At 43.9% G+C, this 24,925-nt stretch overlaps 1 protein-coding gene across 1 annotated transcript in view; it reads left to right on the top strand.

Moving 5' to 3' along the window:
* The first annotated feature begins 13,295 nt into the window (after positions 1-13,295).
* The window catches only part of PPP1R1B (protein phosphatase 1 regulatory inhibitor subunit 1B), a 73,823-nt gene continuing 62,193 nt past the window's right edge, over positions 13,296-24,925 (top strand). Inside the window, exon 1 of the mRNA XM_018555263.1 lies at positions 13,296-13,512. Coding sequence (XP_018410765.1) covers positions 13,375-13,512 — 138 coding nt within the window. The 5' untranslated portion in view covers positions 13,296-13,374. The remainder of the gene's footprint in view (positions 13,513-24,925) is intronic.

Raw genomic sequence — 24,925 nt, 5'->3', positions numbered from 1 at the left:
ATAATATAGATTTCTAGTAGTAAAAGGGCTTGTCAATTGATGTGCAAAATATCAGGTACCCCAAAGATTCACTGGAAAGTGGGGCAACAAGCTGAGTGAGGGGGCAAAAAACATTTTAAAATGTCAACAAAAGCACTAGGGGTCCTAATGTGATTTCTAGTTATGGCCCTGGCTATAGTAAGGTACAGCAGCATCACCTTCGCCAGAGGTTGGACTGAAACATCTATAATCATAGGTTTTTTGAATCAGATATCATACATTTAATGCTTCTAGAGCTGGCATTATGCTTTTTACAGACATTAAAGGTTGTCATTATCCTTTTCACAGTGTATCAAATCTGGGATTATGCTCTACATTCCAATTTAGCCTTAAACTGTATTTTCATTTTTGCAGCCAAATTTTAGAAATCCCCTTTATATGTTCGTAATGTGTTTTTGCATACCGAAAAATAATGTAAAAAATATATATTTGTTACCTTTTAGATGTTTTGTCGCAGCAAGCAACATGGCTGAATCCATGTTATTGCGAGCACCTTCACAGTGACCTATCCTTATAGAAAGACTGAGGACTGAATTTTGAGGATTGTATTTCTCTCATTACATTTGAATGCAGAATGCATTCTTGTAATCCTTTAACCCCTCACAGTCCCTCCTAACATTGCAAAGAAGGAGAAGCAAGTAGAAATTTTAACCCTTAAATGTATTAACCCTTGTAGTAGGGCTACCCCCCTGCACTGCAAAAGTTAACGGGTTGTTTTCCTCTAGGGACAAAAATATAAAAAGTTATACTCACCCAATCCTCTGAGCCGGCTTGTTGTTAGACCGGTCCTTTCAGCGTCTCCCCACCTCCACTACAGCTGTCTAGGGTCCTCTCAGTCATCATGTTCTCAATGTAGTGTATAGGATGTAAAGACGCAGAGGGACATACTATCACTTGAGCGGAGGAGGAGACAGGCTGGAGGGAACGCTGTGACAGCCGACCAGCTCCGAGGTTCGAGTGATTATTACTTTTTCGTTTTTGTTCCTAGACACAAGCAGTCAGTAAAATCTTGCAGCGCCGGGGTAGCCCCACTGCAAAGGTTAATGCAATGTTTTCCTGGAGTTGTTCTTTAAGAAGCCAAGAAACCTTAACCCAAGTAAAAGCCATTTGAACTGCAAGAAGCATTTTGCATTTTTGTGTTAGTTTTTGTGATGTGAATAGGAACATGTCCCAAATATAAAACAGGTGTCATCCCAATGGGCTTTAGGTAACAGAATGCTTCTATTGTTCTTAGTTTTATGTTAATTTCTATACTATACAAATTGGGCAGATTTTCCAAAGAAGTTGAGAATCTTTACAAATTAAATTGCGTGAATATTAACTTCCATTATCCAGTCATATGCAGGAATAAGTAAACAAGAATTTGCTTTTCACACAATTGAATAATTGAAGTGAATATTGGAACAATTTATTGTGTGAAGCTTAGAGATGCACCGATACCAGTACTAGGCATTTTCACAAGTGCTCGTACTCCTGAAAAAGCCTTGATACTTAGCGCCAAAACTGGCGCTTACAATTTTTAAATAGCTTCGGCTGCCGTAAGGTCTGCACTTGCTGAGGACCTTATGGCAGCCTTCTAGGGACATCACAGCGCTTCCGCCTCCCGTACCCTGTCCACCTGCAGAGACAGCACCCCCACCCCCTCAGAAGGGTGCAGGCCTTCTGACACCCGCACCTGCCTGCCACACCCTCCAGACCCCTCCTGAGAGCAGGTATAGTATAGCAGCATATAGTATGCGTATATTCAGGAACACTCAGGTAAGAGCTGGAGGGATGCTCTGTACACAGCTCGTGGAACCTTTCCAGGGCCTGTTCCCACTATCCAATGCATTCACAGCACAGTTCCAAGCCATGAATGCACTGGATACAATAAACAAATGCTCAGTGCGTTCTGGAGTGCTCGGTACCACAGAGGTACACTCACTGCTGTTCGCCATCTATGAGAATAGGCCGAACAGCAGCGAGTAGCCTGCCAGAGGTTCGGCTTAGCCGATCCAGATGTTGGATCGGCTGAGTCGAACTCCTTCTGCACTTTGGGTCAGCCAAACATGCTGAGCATGTTCGGCCGACCCGAGGCCACACGAAGCAAGCCGATGTACGGCTGATTTCAGCCGATATAAGGCTGAAATCAGCCATGCAAGCCTGCAGTGAATAGCCAAACAGTTTAGTGAATAGACCCCAAAGTGTTTATTCACCAGCAGCATCTTCAAGTAAGGAAGTGTTACAAAAATACACAATACCTTCATTTAGGCCTCATTCACACTGCTAAGAGCCGGCCTGTACAGATCCGTGCGGCGTGCACGGTCGTATCGGGCCGCTCCTGGGAAGGACAGGTGCTGAATGTGATTATACGCAGCAGCCTGTTCTTCTCTGTGGGAGTACGCGGTCGCATGCCGCTGTACACTCACCCAAACTGAACATCCGTGTGGGTGCGGGTGTCCGTGCTCGGACGCAGACAGGATCCATCCTGTCTGCTTACGAGTACGGACACCTGCACCCGCACGGATGTGCAGCTCCGGTGAGCGCACGGCTGTATACTCCCATAGAGAAGAACAGACTGCTGCGTACAATCATACGCAGCAGCTGTCCTTCCCTGGAGCGGCCTGATACGGATCTGTACGGGCCGGCTCTTAGCAGTGTGAATGAGGCCTTAGAGATAAAATGACACCTGAGAATCCGGAGATAATTGTTCAAGCTCTTGCAAGGGCAATGTATGCTTCTGAATCAGCATTGTAAATAACTGAAAATGCATATTGGCAGGATGCTTTTAAATTAAGACCATCATACCGTTGCCAAGCAGACATTCCATGAGCAAGCCTCTTTTAGAGTCAGAATATGAGCGCTTCAGCGAGTAGCCTGCCAGAGGTTCGGCTTAGCCGATCCAGATGTTGGATCGGCTGAGTCGAACTCCTTCTGCACTTTGGGTCAGCCAAACATGCTGAGCATGTTCGGCCGACCCGAGGCCACACGAAGCAAGCCGATGTACGGCTGATTTCAGCCGATATACGGCTGAAATCAGCCATGCAAGCCTGAAGTGAATAGCCAAACAGTTTAGTGAATAGACCCCAAAGTGTTTATTCACCAGCAGCATCTTCAAGTAAGGAAGTGTTACAAAAATACACAATACCTTCATTTAGGCCTCATTCACACTGCTAAGAGCCGGCCTGTACAGATCCGTGCGGCGTGCACGGTCGTATCGGGCCGCTCCTGGGAAGGACAGGTGCTGAATGTGATTATACGCAGCAGCCTGTTCTTCTCTGTGGGAGTACGCGGTCGCATGCCGCTGTACACTCACCCAAACTGAACATCCGTGTGGGTGCGGGTGTCCGTGCTCGGACGCAGACAGGATCCATCCTGTCTGCTTACGAGTACGGACACCTGCACCCGCACGGATGTGCAGCTCCGGTGAGCGCACGGCTGTATACTCCCATAGAGAAGAACAGACTGCTGCGTACAATCATACGCAGCAGCTGTCCTTCCCTGGAGCGGCCTGATACGGATCTGTACGGGCCGGCTCTTAGCAGTGTGAATGAGGCCTTAGAGATAAAATGACACCTGAGAATCCGGAGATAATTGTTCAAGCTCTTGCAAGGGCAATGTATGCTTCTGAATCAGCATTGTAAATAACTGAAAATGCATATTGGCAGGATGCTTTTAAATTAAGACCATCATACCGTTGCCAAGCAGACATTCCATGAGCAAGCCTCTTTTAGAGTCAGAATATGAGCGCTTGATGGAATCTGTACAAGTTAAAATCAGAGAAGCACTATGTCTTGCAGTACTTACAGACGGATAGACAAATGGTCGGGAGAAGGAATCATCAACTTTGTGGTAACAACACCTCAACCAGTATTTTATAGAAGCATTTAAAGGAGAACCATGGGGTCAGTGTTTTTCCCCATAGTTCTCCTTAGGGTAACAGGAGGACACAAACTAGCGTCCTCCCGTTACCCTAAGCTCAGTATACCACGAGCTACAGCTCGTGGTATACTGAGACGCCGCAGCCGGAGCGGATCACGACTTAGATGTCGAGATCCGCCCAGCTGCGTGAGTGACACCTGGCTCTGCCTATCTAGAGGCAGAGACAGCTGTACCCGCCCCCTCCCCCGTCCGTTCCGCCAGTCAGCGCTGGCAGATCGGAGCGGGGAGAGGGGAATCCAGCCCCTCCCCCTGTCACGGGAGAGAGCCGTGGCAGGATCGAGAGGCGAGCGAACCCGGTATGTGTTCACTCACCTCCCGATCTACTGAGCCGACCTGTGACAGTCTCATTGTCACAGGTCGGCTAGAACTATGAGGTGAGTGAAAAGCACTCACCTCATAGTTCTCCTTTAAACTGAACAGAAGAGACATACTGCAGAGTTTATCAGCAGCAAAATATGTGCAGTTTTAGAGAAAATTGAGAGTGGTAAAGTATTTGCTTTGCTGGCTGACAATACAAGTAATATGGAAGCTGCATTGGAAATCCTAATGGACAAGTATCCACATATTGCTACAATATGATGTGTATTACTTTTTATTGACTTCATGAAACTGGACACCCTTCAGAGGAAGAGGTAAATAAGTTATCAAATATATAAAAGCTTCCCATGTTGTTGCCACATTCTCCAAGAAGAAGCAGGAAAAAGAAAAAAAATGCACAGAATAAAATAGTGACACTTAAATCGGTCCTTTACCCCATTTTACTAAAAATCACATCAGTGTGCAGCTCTGCATGCTGATTTAAAATCATCTTACATTCATTAGCTAAACAAACATGTTTTTCTCTTACTTACAAATCGAGTTCATCTACTTCCTGGTTCACTTCTGGCACAAATTATGTAATGTGCCCAAGCATTGCATCCTGGGAAAATTACATCAGCAGAGCATTGCCAGGGAAACTCATCTGTAATCTCAAAATTAATCTCAGGGAAAGGCATTTTCCTCCCCTGAGATGATGTACATGGTCACATGTCCTAGTCACATGTGCCAGAGCTCCAGCAAGCAAATGGAGATCTAGTAACCTGCCCTTATAGTTAACATGGCCACTGTCATAAGACTGGGGAAGAAAAAAAAAGGTATGCAAAGAATACAAAGGGGTCAATTCAAAAAGAGAAACAACATTTCCTCTCTTTAGTTGTTAATTTACCTCTTATTTTTTGTTTGAAAACATGGTATTCACGAAAGTTCCAATGTTTACTTAGCATGCTTGTTAATGCTTTCGATGGAAGAGTTAGGGAGTTGTTATTTTTATATGTTCGACGTTAGTTTTGCAAATGAAAAGTTATTTTTACGCCTTGAATTGTAGAATTCATCTTTACGTGTTAATGCATTATGGGACCAGAAGGGGAAGAGAACAGTGCCTACAAATTACGTATTTTTAACAGACTGTACTGTTTCATGTTTACGAAATAAAACCCAACGCCAAAAAACCCAATAAAATAACTATATATATATATATACTGTATATACTATATTGCCAAAAGTATTGGGACACCCCTCCAAATCATTGGATTCAGGTGTTCCAATCATCTCCACGGCCACAGGTGTAAAAAACTAAGCACCTAGGCATGCAGACACTTCTACAAACATTTGTGATAGAATGGGTCGCTCTCAGGAGCTCAGTGAATTGAAGCGTGGTACCGTGATAGGTTGCCACCTGTGCAATAAGTCCATCCGTGAAATTTCCTTGATACTAAATATTCCACAGTCAACTGTTAGTGGTATTGTAACAAAGTGGAAGCAACTGGGAACAACAGCAACTCAGCCACGAAGTGGTAGGCCACGTAAAATGACAGAGCGGGGTCAGCGCATGCTGAAGCGCACAGTGCGCAGAAGTCGTCAACTGTCTGCAGAGTCAATAGCTACAGACCTCCAAACTTCGTGTGGCCTTCAGATTGGCACAACAACAGTACATAGAGAGCTTCATGGAATGGGTTTCCATGGCTGAGCAGTTGCATCCAAGCATTACATCACCAAGTGCAATGCAAATGTCGGATGTAGTGGTGTAAAGCACACCGCCACTGGACTCTAGAGAAGTGGAGACGTGTTCTCTGGAGTGACGAATCACGCTTCTCTGTCTGGCAATCCGATGGACATGTCTGGGTTTGGCGGTTGCCAGGAGAACGGTACTTGCCTGGCTGCATTGTGCCAAGTGTAAAGTTTGGTGGAGGGGGGATTATGGGGTGGGGTTTTTTTCACTGGTTGGTCTCTTAGTTCCAATGAAGGAAACTCTTACGGCATTAGTTTACCAAGACATTTTGGACAATTTCATGCTCCCAGCTTTGTGAGAACAGTTTGGGGACGGCCACTTCCTGTTCCAACATGACTGTGCACCAGTGCACAAAGCAAGGTCCATAAAGACATGAATGAGTGAGTTTGGGGTGGAGGAACTTGACTGGCCTGCACAGAATCCTGACCTCAAACCGATAGAACACCTTTGGGATGAATTAGAGTGGAGACTGCGAGCCAGGCCTTCTCGTCCAACATCAGTACCTGACCTCACAAATGCGCTTCTGGAAGAATGGTCAAACATTCCCATAGACACACTCCTAAACCTTGTGAACGCCTTCCCAGAAGAGTTGAAGCTATTATAGCTGCAAAGGGTGGGCCAACGCAATATTGAACCTCACGGACTAAGACAGGGATGCCATTAAACGTCAAGTGGGTGTAAAGGCATGCGTCCCAATACTTTTGGCAATTAAGTGTACATATATATTAAAATCTAAGGAGTGGTGATCTCGTTTGAAAGCTTACCAACAAACAAAGAAGTTCTTCAAGCAACAGTAATAATTGAGGATCTTAAAACTCCCAGAAATGTAAGGAACACTGTGCTTGATGAGGATGTATTTTGGGTTCAGCTGCAGAACTCCCTACAGATTTTAACACCAATCTTTTCAGCAATCCGTGCATTTGATTCAGACACTGCACTTTTGTCAGAAATTCCTAACTACATGGCTATGATAAAAACTTAAGTGCATCTCCACTTACAACTGCTGAAGAAAGTCAAGTGGAAGGTTGTTTAGGCAAAGGAAAGAATTTTGTTGCCATCCAATACATGCTGCTGCAAATCTGCTGGATCCAAGATTCAAAGGCAGTGATGTAAGTGATGAGAATACAGCCGCTGCATTTGACTGGATTACAAATCAAGCTGTACACTTAGGACTCGCTGTTGGAAAAGTCTTTGAAATGTTGCAGAATATAGAACATTCAGGGATTTGGGCCAGGAATGCAGTCTGGGATTCTGCCAAACATATCTTTCCTGAAACATGGTGGCAAGGTCTCTGCACAACACAACCAGTGACACCTTTTGCATCTCGCTTACTGCAGATTCCTGCATGTGAAAAAATCTGGTCTATGTTCGATAATATTCATACCAAAGTAAGATACACAGACCTCGTTTTTCCATTTGTAACAAAAAATAAAGTTTTATAAAGCAAGTTTCATTTATTTACTGAATAAGCTGTACTTTTATTTCAAGCATGGGTGTATGGGATTGCGTAGCCACAAACCTGTCAGGGTGCCCATGCTGACCCGTGTCCACTGCTAAAAGTGCCTACAATGGGCACGTGATCATCAGAACTGAACCCCAGAGCAGTGGAAAAAGGTGCCTGGTGTGATGAATCACGTTTTCTTTTACATCATGTGAATGGCTGGGTGCGTGTGCATCACTTGCATGAGGAAGAGATGACACCAGGATGCAATATGGGAAGAAGGCAAGCTGACGGAGGCAGTGTGATGCTTTGGGTAATGTTCTGCTGGGAAACCTAGGGTCCTGCCATTCATGTGGATACTTTAGTTTGACTTTTACATGTTACTTTGACAAGTACCACCTACCTAAATATTGTTGCTGACCAACTATACCCCTTCAGAGAAATGGTATTCCCTGATGGCAGTGGCCCCTTTCAGCAGGATAATGCACTCTGCAACACTGCAATTATGGTTCAGAAATGGTTTGAGGAACACAACAACGAGTTTGAGGTGTTGACTTGGCCTCCAAATTCTCCAGATTTCAATCCAATCGAGAAAATGTGGATTGTACTAGAAAAACAAGTCCAATCCATGGAGGCCCCACCTCACAAATTACAGGACTTTAAGGATCTACTACTGACGGCTTGGTGCCAGATACCACTTCATACCTTCAGAGGTCTAGTGGAGTCCATGCCTCGATGGGTCAGGGCTGCTTTTGTGGCAAAAGGGGGACCTACTGAATATTAGGTAGGTGGTCATTATGTTATGGCTGATTGGAGTATGAACCCTTGATTTTGGTTCTACATCAGTGCCTCCAAATGCACAGGACTAATGCATGTTACTCATTTATACAATAGATAGATTATTTACATTTATTGTTATACTAGTGGGAATCAGCTTGCCAAAGATGTAAACAACAGCAGGATAATCAGTCCACTGTTCTTTATTAGGAGCGGCTTCTTACTGAGAGTACAGGAGGGAGGAACGCTTTATGTAAAACGCTGAAAGCCCTTTTAAAGGGCACTGCTAGCAGCTAAAAAAAAAACTAAAAGCCTATCTACAGGTTAACCTGCAAATGTCAACTTCTAGGATTATTGACACAGAATGGTTTTTGAACATAGTGAATTTAGAGCTCTCTTACTTGGATTTTTTGTCAGTAGAAAACATTTCACCTTTCATCTTGAACTCATTAACACCACACATCCCCTGCCTAGAGGGGTTTAATAATGCATGCTCAATTTCCAGAGAGACAGCAGGGGAGATAAAGAGGTTTAGATTTCCCCCTTCACTAGTCCTATGCTAATCTGCCAAATCTAATTGTTCATACTGTATAAAAGATGCCCTCTTCCAGTCATTTAGCAGAAGAGGGGAAACAAAGTATTATTCCGGGTTGAATTTGAATTGTTCTGTGTATTGAAAATATCAGATGTAATAATGAGGACTTTTATATCCTGCTTATATCACCTGTATAGTCAAATGTTTTCTGTGTATAGAAATAACTTGTATTGTTCATGAAAAACTATTTAAAAACTGTCAATTTTCCAAGAGACTGCAAATCAAAAGCCACAGCCTCTCTCATTTATACTTCTCACTAGATTGGATAAGATGTTCTGATGAAGGGGGCGTGCCCCGGAAACGCGTCAACGTCTTCACACACAGGAATTGTCTAGTGGATGTCTTACTGCATGTCAGCTCCCATCCCATGCCTGTGTAACACTCATGTTTGTGAGTACCATTTTATCTCTTTTTCACTTCGTGCTTATTGAAATAAATTGATCTGCACTAGGAAAGGCGCCCCCTTTGTGTTTACTTTTTAGATTGGATAAGCGTTGGTACCTTTTCCATAGTTGCCAAGTGTCCTGAATGGGTCAGAGTGCTGCAGTGAGGCTGCTGCTATTTTGAGGCAAGCAGCAGCCTGTCTGCAGCACTCTGAGTCATGTGGGATGTCCCTGTGCTTTCTTGTATATTAGACTGCTGCTGAAAGGCTGCTGTTCGCTTCATGCAAACAACAACCTCTCTGCAGCAGTATGATTCCTGTGGGATGTTTCTGTGATTTTTTTTGGTATGTCAGAATGCTGCAGAGAGGCTGCTATTATCTTTATGCAAGCAGCAACCTCTCTGCAGATGTTTAATGTCTGTGAGATTTTTGGCATGTCAGAATGCAGAAGTCCTTTCTGCAGCATTCTAGAAGGGAATAGGCTGATATATTCTCATTGTGGCCGTTTTACAGGACAAACATTAAATAACACTAAGGGGTCTATTCACAAAGCTGCCGAAGGCTCCAGCCATAGCTTCGGCTGATCCTTCGGCTAGCTTTGGTTGCGGGAGCCCTTCGTTTCAGTCGAACCGAAGGGCTGCTGTACGGGCTATTCACTATAGCCCATACAGCACCTGAAGGTGGCCGAGCGGCTCAGCTGAGCTGAAGGCATTTGCCTTAGCTGCTTGTGAGCATCTGCTTGTGTCAGCCAAAGTGGGGCGAACGGCCAGCAGAAGGCCAGCCTTTTCGACCTGCAAATGACATTTGCCTTAGCTGCTTGTGGCATCTGCTTGTGTCAGCCAAAGTGGGGCGAACGGCCAGCTGAAGGCCAGCCTTTTCGACCTGCAAATGACAGCTGGACGGGACGCTGAAAAAAATACAACCCTAAGGGTCCATTCAGACCATATGAGTTTGGGCTGTGCTGGCCGTTGTTTCCAGCACAGCCCCAGCGCAAGAAAAGGCAATTTGCGTTGTCATGGATAGACACCTTTCACAACACAGCATTGTGGTGGGAATGCAGGGGTGTGCTCTGAAAAAAATTATGGCATGCCTTACTTTTTTCAGCACAGCGGGATGCGATGGGGAACAACCGCCTCGCACCCCACTGTGACTGTAGAACTGAATGAAATGTACACAATAATATGTGGCGGGATTGGCGCACCAGCACTGTGTCAGGCACCACACACCAGATGTTGTGCATTTTGTGCAGCGGCTGGTGTGAACTGGCCCTTAAAAGCCAGCCATCAATTAGTTAGCCAGGTTGGATCTTGACAATATTATTAGGATCCTGATTGACAACGATGTGGCTCTGCCCCATTAGCCGATACCACTATCAGCTGACTTTTGGTCACAGAAGTACATTAGTAAACTTGCAAATAATTGAATGATGGGAGTCAGCAGAGCTGGAAATTAACTTTACTAAGTGGACAGTATGTACTTCTTTAGAAAATCAACTCCAGTGAAGCGACTTCTTTCTAAAGAACTGCTAGGTGCTGTAAGAAAAGTGATACACTAGGCCAGGGGTCAGCAACCTGCGGCTCCAGAGCCGCATGTGGCTCTTTCATCCCCCTGCTGTGGCTCCCTGTCCAGGGGAGATCAGCATCGCAGATGGTATCTGCAGAACTGATCTGCCCTGGAACAGCGGTTTGGTCCTGAAATGTCACTTCTATCCGACTTTGTGAGTGGGGTGAAATGTGAGATCGCACTCACAGAGTCGGATAGAAGTGACATTGCAGGACCGAACAGCTGTTCCAGGGCAGATCAATTCTCCTGCACATTTGCGATGCCAATCTGTCCTGGAACAGCTGACAAAGCGTTGAAATGCTCGAGCTATTGGTGGTCACACATTCCACCGCCAAAAAACTGGGCGTGATTACATTTAAATGTGTGACCACGTCACCGGTCACACATTGTAACTTAGTCACAAACTTTGATGGAACACCGCCATCAGGGGGGTACGGCCAGTACCCATGTGAGGAGTCTGGGCAGCCTGGGGGGGCTCTTACATGAGTATGAGCTGTACCAGGGGCGGCATGGCAGAGGTGACAGGGGAGGGGGTGGAGGAGGCCAGGCCCCAGAAGCAGCAGGTAAGAGGACTTGGGAGGAGGTACAGGGAAAGGGACCCCAGCGACCAGCCCACCTGAGGCCCTGCAGAGCCCACCATAGAGAGTCTAAGATGGGCTGTGCAGGATCTATGGTGTGCTCTGCAGGGTCACTCTTAGGTGGGCTCTGCGGGGTCTCAGGTAAGCCCTGAGTCCAGTGCGTTACTAAGCCCAGAGTCCAGTGCATTACTAAGCCCTGAGTCCAGTGCGCTACTAAGCCCTGGGGTCCAGTGCGTTACATATACCTATATACCTATATTCCCATAAAGGTAAAAAACAATACATGCAGTGTTATCTTCATTTTAGATGTCAAAAGGGTTTTGTGGCTCCTGGTGTTTTCTTTTCTGTGGGAAACGTGTTACCCATGTGAATGAAGCCTAAACACTGTACCAGCTAAAGACAGATCTACGAGGGGCATTCAAAAGGTTTTCTAGCTAGCCATGAAGGAGAAAATTCCTTGCTTCTCAGTATAGCGACCTCATCACATTACATGTGTTCCACTTGACAGGTGATGAAGAACTACCAGAGAAATAAGTCTTTGTCCTGCTCCTCAAAGAACTCATGAACAACACACTACAACTCCTCATTGTCTGAAAAACGATGCGTACGAAGATGTTTTATCAAATGTCAGAGGAGGAAATAGTCACTAGGTGCTAAATCTGGACTATAGGGTGGGTGGTGGGCCAGCTGAAAGCTGCATTCCACTACTGCAACAATGAAAACACGACAAGTGTGAACAAGGGAATTGTCGTGGAGAAGTTGGATGTCACGTGACAACTTTCCATGTCTTTTATTCTTTATTAAAGCTTGTAATTGGTGCATGAGAGATGCATATTTATTCCTTGTTACTGTCTGCATATGTTACATAAAATCCATTATTCTCTATTACAACGGCTACAGGTGTCTCATTCACTCAACCCTTAAACACACAAGGGTGAAACCAAAGTCACTTAATGTTTAGGGTTTAGAGAATATAATGAAACAAAAATGATTGGTCTAAGTCCATGCAGAGTAGGCAAGAAACACAGAAGTGCTGTGTACAGGAGAGGCATTCCACAGAAGAGGTAGACTCCTGTTTGGCAGCTGGACAACCATATTCTCATACACTGAGTTATTAACAGGGAAGAGACTGTTTATAAGTCAGGGTGACAGGAGACAAACTAGAAGAGAGCAGAGGGAGGTACCAAGGTCATAAAATAAGAGGAAAGAAAGACGAAAGCAGAGGAAGGGACTCTCATACTGAGTATCGGAGTGGAGACTGGCAGGGGAAATAACTAGGAGGAGGGAAAGAGCAGCACAGCAAGAGGTAAACAGCTGAGGGGAGAGACAGGACAGAGCAAGTAAGGGGAGACAGACAGGCAACGTGAGCAAGGGGAAACAGAAGCACAGAGTGATCAGGGGGAGATAGGACAAAGTGATTAGGGGGGAGATAGAACAGAGTGATCAGGGGGAGATAGAACAGAGTGATTAGGGGGAGATAGAACAGAGTGATCAGGGGGAGATAGAACAGAGTGATCAGGGGGAGATAGGACAGAGTGATTAAGGGGAGATACTACAGAGTGATAAGGGGGAGATAGGACAAAGTGATCGGGAAGATAGAACAGAGTGATCAGGGGAGATAGGACAGTGTGATCAGGGGGAGATACTAAAGAGTGATCAGGGGGAGATAGGAGGACAGAGTGAGCAGGAGACAGAAGGACAGAGTGAGCAGGAGACAGAAGGACAGAGTGAGCAGAGAGAGATAGGACAGAGTGAGCAGGAGACAGAAGGACAGAGTGAGCAGGGAGAGATAGGACTGGGTAATCAGGGGGACATAGGACAGAGTGAGCAGGAGACAGAAGGACAGAGTGATCAGAGAGAGATAGGACAGGGTAATCAGGGGGAGATAGGACAGAGTGCGCAGGAGACAGTAGGACAGAGTGAGCAGGGAGATATAGGACAGGGTAATCAGGGGGAGATAGGACAGAGTGCGCAGGAGACAGTAGGACAGAGTGAGCAGGGCAGACTGGTAAGAATCCAAGGCTAGCCAACATGAGCTCTGGGGCTCAACAAGGAATGCACTCAAACCTTTCCCAGACTAGCCCACAAATGGAAAGCAAAGGCAGAAAGAAGATCCATTTTTCAGTGTCAGTACCACCCAGCCAGATGGACCCCCGAGCAGTGGAGATGGTGAGTACACAGCGCTGAACACTAAATCCATTAACACTGTTCAGTACAGCCTGTTCCCAAAATAATGATTAATATTTAACTACATGTATACATCCCCGTGTAAGGTGTAATAGAGTCTGCAGAAACGCAGTCCCTTCTACATGGCATTGGAAACTTTCTAAAGTCTTCTTCTGGGGTATCGTCCTCTTACTTATCTCCTGTACATACCTTTCTAAGTCTTCTTAGTATCTTCATTTATGTGTTCAGCCTCCTCTTCACTTTCCCCAACATGTTTATTAAGTTTCTTTAGTAATCATAAAAACAAAGAGGAACAGCTTTGTCACCTTGCGTCTTTGTATAGTCTATTTTATTATATGTATTTTACTGCTTTGGTTTTTTTTTTTTGTGTGACAAGTTTTTTCTTTAATTGTAATCAGTCAGCTTAGTGAAGAGCTCTTGCTACAAAATAGCCAAGACTGACTGATCTTTATAAACACTTTGGCTGGCCAGGGAAATGCTTGGACTTGGTGTATCACTGTACCTGGTCACTGGTGGTGTATCACTCACTGGTGTAAACCACATTGAGCAAGCAATAGGAAAGGTGGCCATACACGTATCCATTTGTATTCAAGCTAGATACAAGCAATTGTACATGAGCAATTTGCCATCATCAAAATAACTGTGCAACACATATGGTACCAACTGGAAATACAATCAGACTGTTATATTGAATTGATCATTATTACGATCGCGTGTCTGACACACATGCAAATATTCATATGGTTGATCCGAAATGATCAATACAATTCTGCCACGCTGAAGGAAAAACCTGTACAGACACGGATATTACACTGGTGACATCCAATCCATACTACTTTGATCAGGAGGGGATCCATGATGCACACACCCCCTCCTAATCACCCCTGCCTTACAGGAATCAGCAGAAAATCTTTCAGTGGATGGCTTTTGTCAAACATTTGGCCAAACAGTGACTGCAGCCAATCAGCAGAAGTTACTATTCATGGATTCTGATAGTGGTGTGTGCCAGCTGTCAGAATACAACAGCTGGAGATTGGTCTATGCATGCTGGACTGTATACCATGGATGGAAGAATCTGTTTGATTTTTTTCATTTAGTTTGGTCTGCAGGCAGAACAAAAAATGTGTATGACCAGCTAAAGTTGTTGTGCAGGAAGCTTGTCATGAACAGACAGGGACATCTACGTACATTTATAATAGTGTACTGCTGAACTCTGTACTGTGTGAACCTGCAGGACTAACCCCGTGCCCTGTATATTACAGCACAATACTAGAATTCTGGGAAATCAGCCCTGTGATTTGGGTTAGCAGATGAGGGAGTGTAAATAACAGGTGACACCCAGATTTTATGGCTGATTTGACATGCCTGCAGCTGAAATATGTCATTGTGATTTAGAGTCCGATTCATTAAAGTGAAACTTCATCCAAACTTTTCTGCTTAGTTTGGATATAGAGGGTAAGGGTTAGCATTGTCCATGGGGCAGAAAGTGAGGGGAAATCTATCTAAGGCCTCTCTCAATCTCAGCAGGGTATCCATAGACTGATCCCCTGCTGAGTTGGATCAGAACGGAAACAGATGTCACATATTTGATATGTTCCAATTCTGTTCCGTTTTTTTCATCCACCTTGGACCCATGTGATCCCTATGGGCGGCCATATGTAAACAAGCGAGCGCTAAATAAATTCCCCCCTCCCTGAATTCTGACCACCTGGACAAATACTTACCTTCCTCCTATATCCAGCCATCCCACCTCAACCTAACCACTGAACCATCACGTTCTCAAACAATTCATCCCCACACAGCTACCTCCTCATGTATCACTTCCCCCTCCCTTTAAATTGTAAGCCATCACGGGCAGGGCCCTCCTTACCATCTTGTGTTGAATTGCATTGTGATTGTAATGTCTTCCTTATCTTGTAAAGCACTGCGCAAACTGTTGGCGCTACAGTATATAAATCCTGTATAATAATAATAATAATCTTTACTATGTGGACCTGCCCGACACTGCACAGCCTTTTCAGCAAAAGCATCCCTTGTGTGCTGCAGCTCTGTTTATTCCTATAGGAAAGTCATACTCATGGCAGCCTCCTATGGCCCGGCAGGGTACAGCTTATCCACAGGAATGAATGAGGCTGTGGCATGTGTGTACACTAAGATCAGGATAATTCCACTGGAAAGGCTGTGCAGAGCCAGACAGGGCCAAAAGCAAAAATCATTGGATTGATAAGGAAGGTAAGTATTTGTCTGGGTGGGTTGCACTTAGGCATGTGGGGATAATTTATTAAAGGACAATTGTACAAAAGGTACAGTTGTCCTTTAAAGAGACGCTATTACTTTGTCCTGAATGGGCAAAGTTACAGTCTATGCAAAAGGCCTCCCCCTAACCACTGATAATTATCTCTCCAGCAAACCCCCTCCACTATTGCCTCTAGCTCAGTTGGTGCTGTTGGGAATGGGGGGGGGGGGCATTTGACCTACCATATGACAATACTCAGGCCTAGTGGGCATTCGCCAGGCCTGAGTACTGTCACATAAATGAGAAAACGGTGTCTCCCCCCAGCTAGGCTCCACATGAGGTTCTGACAGGAGAGGTTAGTATCAGTGGGTACCTTTTTACAGTAAAGAGGCACTGTCACTTTGCCGATTGAGGGCAAAATTACAGTATCTTTAGATATCTGACCTGCATTCGTCAATGTATCAGAGCTTACCCGGACAGATGGCATCTCTGCCCCCCTCACATGCCAGAATTCAGGCCCGGCAGATCACCACTTATGTCTGAGCACTGTCATACAAGGTAGGTCATATGCTCCTTAATATCCCGAAGCCCCATTCTGTGACAGGAATGGAGCAAGGGTTTGGACAGAGCAGAAGAGCGACGAGGGAGTAAAAACCATTGAGTATATCTTGTAGGAGTGTTGGCTAGACAAGACATGCTGTTACTTTGCACAGAACTCACCTCTGTACGGTGTTTACGTATGGTCAGTTAGGGATATTTTTCCTCACTTGCTATTAGTCTCCCCCAGTGGGGACATAGACTGCCACAAAACACCTCAGTAACATGGAGAAGAGTTAAAATCTCCATCAGATTATCATTACAGCATTTTACTGTTCCGTTGACAATCACTTCCCTTTTTATTTTGTCTTGCTGCCACAGGGACAGAGACGTAAAATCAAACCCCTGGGGTCAAATACACCAATAAAAATAGACAGAGGTAATTACTCTTCCTGTGTCTATGAAAAACAAACAAAAACGTTTTGGCTGGTGCTGGTGTTTGGCTCTAGAAAATTGTTTGCTGAAGTTCTGCCTAAAGGTGCCCATACACTGCACGATTCTCGTACGAGAATCGCGGGAAATCCGGCGATCGTACGAGAATCGTGCAGTGTGAATGAAGACGTGCGACCGTTTCTACTGTACGGTCGCATGTCTTTTGTCTAAGGAGCACGCTAGAAAACCAGCCGATAATCGTACGATTTTAGGCTGGTTTTTAGCTTGATCGTAAGATCAATGCCGCACGGGCCGGTGTGCCCGTTCAGCATTGCGGTCATCGGAAGCCCGCCCCTCTGGACAGGCAGATCGTACGTTTTTTTAATTACTTTACAACCATCGCAAGACTAAGGTCTTGCGATGGTTGTAAAGTGTATGGCCACCTTTAGTGTAAGCAAAAAAAGTGGGCAGTCATATGTGTGCTTTTTAGTTTTTATACTAAGGGGGTGATTATATGAATATGAAATGTTTGCATTCCAGTACGTTTCCAGCAGGAGCTTATAAGGTTATTTGCAGTATATCAAGCTGAGCTCCTTTACATGTTTTAACCCCTTCTCATACTGCACTGCCTTATTATAAGTTAAAGTAGATGTTAGGTATCACATACAATAAACTTATTATACTTATGCTGTCAGATGCAAGTTGCATATAAATAAATGCTGTATTAGAGTTTGCAAACCCTGTCTCATTTTTAGTCATTTTTTCTTTGCACACACCAGAGAAAATTCTGATTTATGCATGTGGGCTGCACAGTCGGTCAGTGAACCTGATTGGCTACTATCAAGTAAACACCATAATTAACCTTTTCACTGCTACCACCAGAACTATGTTACAGCAGGCTAGTCAAAAGCTGAAAACAAGCCTGTCGTCTCTAGTGACCCTTTATCTGTCTACAGTTTCTCATGGCCACCTCAGTCATTAATGCAGAAGTGCTTCAGGTGGCTATAATCTGATTGATAACTTTTACCTGCTCCCTCTTTGTGTTTCCCCCACTCCTGGTCTCTGTGGTCAATTACAGGGGAATTCCGGATGGACTATGGGAGGAGATGTGAGAACTCCAAAACATCGATCTCCTCTGCTTTGGTGATACTGGGAGCACTGAACACTGAGCACCTCAGGGTTCCGAGTTTTAGCTTCTTGCAGTGGCCAATTAATATGCAAAGGGGGTCTATCTGTCCTTTATCTGTATAGGCTGGAAGTAGAGGAGACATCAGGGAGTCTCAGTCTCATGATCCCTGATGTTTCCATAATGATCACTTGTCACTGTCTCAGTTCTGAAACAACTACAGGTGAGGCACTGGATTAAAATGTTCAGAAGGTGATAAATCGTAACAGCTCCGGGGAAGCCGCCCTCTACAAAAATGGGATGTTCCACATAGAGGGGAATCCAGGGTTGAAGATATACGCATATATACGATCCAATTAGAGCGCCAAACGAGACAGTATGAGAGTCCAAAAACATTTAATAGAATAGGTTTATAAACGACAACACAATGGTATGTTTATCACCATGTAGCATTGTTTAGAGTATAAACAAAGCAGTAAAGAAGAAAGGGCATGAAAAAAGTGGGGGAATAAAACGAGGATTTTTAATGAATTTTTCAGGTGTGACAAAATACCCATGTTGTTGTATATGCAGTAACAGAGTGAAGCCGAGTTGCCTTATTTTTTAACCTGTTTGCAATAGTACTACTGTAAATAAACATCCTTACTGTCAGTCAATTACATCTATTGTACTGGAAATCACTTTATTGCAGGTATTTATATAGCGCCGTCAGTTTATGCAGCACTTTACATACTGTATATTCACATCAGTCCCTGCCCTCTTGGAGCTTGCAATCTAAGATTCCTTTCTTGCACACATATCGATTAACCTACCAGTATGTTTTTGGAGTGTAGGAGGAAGTACCCAGAAGAAACCATGCAAACACAGGGAACACATGCAAACTACATGCAGATAGCATCCTGGGCAGGATCTGAACTGACATCCACAGTGCTGCAAGACAGAGATGCTAACCGCTAAGGATGCCCATATACTGTGGGGAAAAACCCTTGGTTCCCCTATCATCGACGCTAACAGCGGAATGGTGGAATGATGAAAAGCCCCCCTGCGGGCCTATTGTATTCTAACAGCAGCGGTTGTACTGCTGTCTGAATAGCCAAACATCGACTTCAGCTGATTGGTCTTATTGGGGTCACACAGTGGTCACATTTTGGCCATGTCAGCGGGACAGAAATTCAAAAAAATGTATGGCTAGCTTTAATTAAGGAGAATTATGGGGAGACTCTCTAGGGATTACACTCTGCCCCTTAATTAGAGCCAAAGTATGACACATAATTAGAGCCGAAGTATGATCGGAAACAATCTTCTCCCTGCAGAGAGATATCCCCACCACTCTTCGTTCCTCCAGCACTGACTGGAGGGACGGATGAGGGAGGGGGCGGGCACAGCTAGCTCTGATTCTAGAGAGGCAGAGCCAGCTGTCAATCAGCCGGCAAGGTAGATCCCAACAAGATTGTCAGGATCTTTTCTGGCTGCAGTGCGCTGTCAGCATATAGCGGGCAATAGCCCGCTATATGCTGAGGTTTGGGCACAGGTAAAGTAATTAGTAAATGCCCTCCTGTGACCCTAAAGAGAATTGTGGCAAAAAAAAGGTTGGGCCATAGTTCTTTTTTAAATATATACATGCTTGTTTATACAGCACTGACTTGGTATCAAAATTTTTGCATATTTGGAGTCCCTGTATTTAGGAAAAATAGAAGAAATGCATTTATTATATTATTTAATATAATATTTGGATTATTATTTTTTATTAAATTATTTTACACAATAAACTAAAACTGCATTTTTTTTTGGCCCTGGCCATGAAGGTTGTAATTACCTCTGGAAAAGACTATACATTCCCTTTTACATTTGTTATATGCTTATGAGTATTTATTATTTACCCAAAATTCTACTTTTCAGAAGAAAAAAAAGCTCACACGTTTAAGTTTAGAGGATTTTAACATCTGTGAAGTACATTTTTCCATACTAAAGTCAGTCTACTGACATAGATTTGGGTTAGCTGTGCCAGCGTGTTCTCTCTTCTTTCAAAAATGAGCTGAAGAATGACAGGCATTTAGGGTTACAAAGCACCCACTAACAGGTTATAACCGAATTCCAGACTCATCTTCCCAGTCTTCCACCTATTCTACTGAAGGCTCTGCGCTCATTTGTATTTTCTGCTTTTTAAAAAGTTTATATGTTCCTTTTCCTGATGTTTTAAGGCTTGCTAGGTGGGGCGCAAGTTCCTGTCCCTAAAATCTCCCTGGAACATCACGTAAAAAGGTTCATATTTGCTTCCAGTAAGCTTGTATTTGTGGGCAGCGACAGAGCAGATGGAAAAAAAAGTGCTAAGAACCCCCTGAAACTTGAGTGTTATATGATGGTTTGTATCTAGTGAACCGTATTGGTGTTAGGTGCAGTGGAATAATAATAGGTGGGTGAGCATGTTGGTGGATTTCAGGAAGACTAATTGGTGGTGTGCCTGGATCTCTCCCCAGATCTCATTGTTAATAGGACCCAAATCAATCTCCAATGACATTTTCTTTTACTATAGGCCTGGGCTCGTGCCATAGCACCCGGGAAGGCTGTGCATAGTTCTGAAATCATTTGTTTGAGGGAAGCTCTGATCATAGTGGCAGCCAAATGATTATCTGCAATAGCAATGCACACCCAAATTGCTTGGTGACCTCATGTCTAAGCTGAAGGTAACAGGAGAGCTGAGAATTAGGCAAGTTAAATACCTCTTTCAATACTTGGAAGGATTTGAGTTGTCTGCCAGCTAAAATGGGAGCTACTTGGGTAATACCATTTCAGCACCAAAACTCAGGATGTAGCACTTTGCAGAGCTCAGGCAGAGATCAATTTCACCAGAGCGGAGTATGACTGTTAATATCAGGGGTGCTTAATTTGGACAGAGCTGTATCCTACAACTTTGACATTAGATTGGAGGAATGTGGATCTACATAGCCCTTGAATTTGCAGGTGATAAAAGGAGGAGTCTCAGCAGTTTGCCAGTGGAAGATAAGAGACATCTGCACAGCCAGGTAATGTAAACTAAATTCTGGCAAGGCCAACCCTTCCAAATCCTTACGGCGTCTCAGGGTGGACCATTGCAATTTGCGCCTTCCAGAGCACCAGACAAAATTATTAATTGGGAAATAAAATGCTTTAAAAATGTTTAAGGGTGAATAGAGTACCAGAGAACATAAAGGATTTTGGGGAGAAGAATCATTTTAACTATATAATACAGTCCATAACACCAATCAGAAGTGTGGACCATAGTCTAATCTTAGTCTTCTCAGTAGCAAAAAGGGGTTCAGCATTCAAATGAACATCTCAAGGTTTTTTTAATGGATATATTGATACCATGATATCTGATCATGCTGGACTTGCACAGAGGTAGAGAGGACTGATTGCTGGAAACAGGAAGAGAGTCAAGGGGCAAAATTTGCGACTTCAATCAGACCTAAATAACCTCCAAATTAATAATGACCTTGAGAGCAGTAAAAAGTGAAAGGGCCGAATGCTCCAAATATAGGATCATATTATGATGATTCCTGAGTTTAGCAGCTATTGGTTCCACTGAAATGGCATATAAAAGCCCTATTTGGGCATCCCTGTTTAGTGCCCTTAGTGAGTGAGAATGCCAGATCAGTCAGATGTCCACTCATTAGCACAAACCATGGCTATAGGAGAGGCATAAAGACATAGCAGCCATTTAATAAATGGAGGACCAAAATCAAAGCTTTGTATTATTTACCACAGAGAGTCCAATTCCATGGAATCAAATGCTTTCACAGCATAGTACCCACCCAATCGTGGGAAGTATATAAGTTCGTAAACAAGTGCTGTGTATTAATTGACGTGTTTTTACTGGGTATAAAGCCAGTTTGGTCTGGGTGTATAACCGTTTCGATAACTTGATTAAGCCTAAGGCAGAGGATTAGGGATAGAATTTTAATATCTGTTTGTAACAAGGAGATTGGTCTATATAAGATGCCGGTTGAAGAGGGACTTTGTTTGGTTTAGGAGTAATTATTATAAATTCTTCAGACATTGAGGGTGGAGTGTGGAGGTTACATATACACTGAGTGGCCAGATTATTATGACCACCTGACGTTTGTAGGCAAATTAGCTATAATTTCGCGCTGAAGTTGCTAGAGGGCCAGACCATTATAAATAGGAAAGCAGGTTGTTTACCACGACAGTAGAAGTGATTTTTTTTCTGAAGATATGGGTAAACAACACGATTTAACAGCCTTTAAACGTGGAATGAATGTTGGCGCTCGGAGCCATGGAGCGAGTATCAGCAAAACAGCAGAATTCGTTAAATGTTCAAGAGCAGCTGTTGTTAAAGTGTTTAAAGACTGGACTGTCAGCCAAAAATCTGGGTCTTAACGTGCGAATTGTGGTGACTAGTCAATGTTAGGGCAGAACGGAGAGTGGCAAGGGCAACAGTGCAGTGTCAGATTCCTCGCATCACCTTTCAACATCTCGTGGAGTCACGAGGCGGCCCAATGAAGTCATCTCGTGGCCCAACTAAGTACTGATGGGGTAGTCATAATAATCTGGCCACTCTGTATTTCTTCATACAAAGAAACAGATGAGCTAAAAAAAAAAATAGGTTACAAGGTTCAATGTTAAAAAAGACAGGTTGTAGCCAAATTCCAAGCTCATCTTCCCAATCCTCCTAAAGTCTCTGTTATTTGTATCTTCTGTTTTTCTTTCCTTTTTTCCTGATATCTTCAGGTTAGTTTGGTGAGGCAGAGGGTCCTCTCCCTCTCTCCCTGCAGTCATGGGCTGTTCTTGATGATGCAGAGAGTGGCACTGACATGATGCATTTTTTTGCTCTGCATTAATGTACCGTATTTGCCGGCGTATAAGGCGACTGGGTGTATAAGACGATCTCCTAATTTTCCAGTTAAAACAAAGGTTTTGGGCTATACTCGTCGTATAAGACTACCCCCCTTTCGAGGCTTCATATTTCCTTCTTCTTGCTGGAGCCATGATGGGGTCTTGTCTACCAGCCATTTTGTTTAAATACACCCACTAATCTGTCAGCCCGCGGGATGTGCAGTAATACTGTATGTACGGTAGCTTCGGCTACGTACAGTATGCCGCGCTGAGCCCATCACGGCGAGCGATGCATTCTATTAATTAATACAAAGCCTGCTCGGATTGGCAGTGGTTGTGTACATCACTCGCCGTGATTGGCTCAGCATGGTATACTGTATGTAGCCGAAGCTACCGTACATACAGTATCACCGCACATCCAGCGGGCTGACAGAATAGGGACCTTCGTTTTGGGCCAGTTTGGCCCAAACGAACTAAAGGTTCACATTGTGTTTAAGACGACCCCCGATTTTCGGGGGATATTTTTAAGTATAAAAGTCGTCTTATACGCCGGCAAATACGGTATGTAAGTGCAAGCCACTGTGGCGATTCTCCTTCAGGGGGCCGGTCTATGAATTCAGCTCCCGTAGGACATCTTCATTTTTCCAGATTAAACACTGCTGTGTCATTCAACCTGGAAAACTGAGGACATCTAGCAGTAGAGAGGTCCCTTAAAATTTTAACTGTGACCAGGCTATGACTATATGCATACATAATTTAACAAGCAGTATATAAGGTTGAAATCAAGCCCTCACTGACCTCTGTAGTTGCAGATAACATGGAGCAAATCATCCCCAACATTCACAGCGCAAGCACTGAAGTGGTTTTCTTTCGCCAGCTCACCCTTCTCCCACAAGTTATTTAGCAGCCTTTCAGCCTTGCAATTTCTAACATAAAACAGCGCAGTTGCTCTGCAGTGGGGAATCAGAGGAAGCTGAGCTGCTAAAGACAATCTGACTTGAACAACTTCAGTGCTTTTGTTTCACTACTTCGGGACAGGAGCAAATTTTTCATTTTTAACCAGTGCAAATCTGAATTTTTGGCTAGAAAATTACTTAACCCCCCTCCCCAAACAATATATTGTCTGAAAGCAGAGACCCTGTAGAATAAAAAAAAAATGGTAGTTGAATTTTATATGTTGCACAATATTTGTGCAAATGTTATCAAATCGATATTTTTAGGAAAAAATACACTAAAATTAATTTTAGTGCATAAAAACACAATATAATACCCAATTTTCTTGCAAAATATAAAAGTTGAGGTTGCATTGACTAAATAGATACCAAGCATGTCAAGCCGTAAAACTAAACACGCTCATGAAATTATAAAAAAACTACAATACCAAAAATTGATCATATGCGATGCTTTAAAAGTCTTTACCACTCATGAATTTAAAGATAACAGCAAATGATGGCCCTAGAATTATTGCTCTCACCTTGATATTCACAGGGATACCTAAAATGTGTGGCACAAGGCACAATTGCTGTTTACATATACATGCGGGTTACATATACAAGGGGTGCTGTTAGGTGCCCGTGCTGCCGCCCCGCACCTGCTACCCCCCCCTGAGGAGATGCCGCCTAAGGTTACCGCCTCAGGCTGCCTCATTATGGGGACCCCCCTGCATGCGTGCCCTATACATTTGTTTGGATTTTTGTGTGGGGGCTGAGGCGTAAGGATTGCTTTTAAAGGTTTTTGTTTTTTGCTGTTTTTAATCCCTTTATTATGCTTTGCTTTGTTAACACTTTTTCATTTAACTGTATTGCTATCACAAGGGGACTAACAAGCTCCTATTTGATAGCATTGGCAGATTTTCTTTATAGAGACATCAGGTGTCCATTAGACCCCTAATGTCTCTGCTGGCCTCCACTCCAGCTTATCTGAGAAGTATGACAGCTTTGAACTGAGAAGTGCTGAGGTGACATTGCTTCCAGGTTCACTGATTGGGGAGTGGATCGGGTAAAAGAAGTTACTCGATCTGCTCCCACTTACCATCCTGAAGTCATCCGTTGCAGACAGTGCAGCGGGGGCAGCACTTCTCAGGCTTCTCTATAGAGCCATCAGGATCACTTGTACTTGAAGGCCCTTAGCCTGCTGTTAAAAATAGCAAAATCACGACTGAAGCTGCAGCTGTGATCTTGGTATAACCACTTAAGGTTCAAGACTTAAAGGTACATCCTATGGTACTTAAG

The sequence above is a fragment of the Nanorana parkeri genome, unplaced genomic scaffold (assembly GCF_000935625.1).
Source record: "Nanorana parkeri isolate BGI_ZX_2015 unplaced genomic scaffold, ASM93562v1 scaffold190, whole genome shotgun sequence".
Taxonomy (NCBI): Eukaryota; Metazoa; Chordata; class Amphibia; order Anura; family Dicroglossidae; genus Nanorana; species Nanorana parkeri.
The sequence above is the reverse complement of the archived record's forward strand: the minus strand, read 5'-3'. Positions and strand labels throughout refer to the sequence as shown.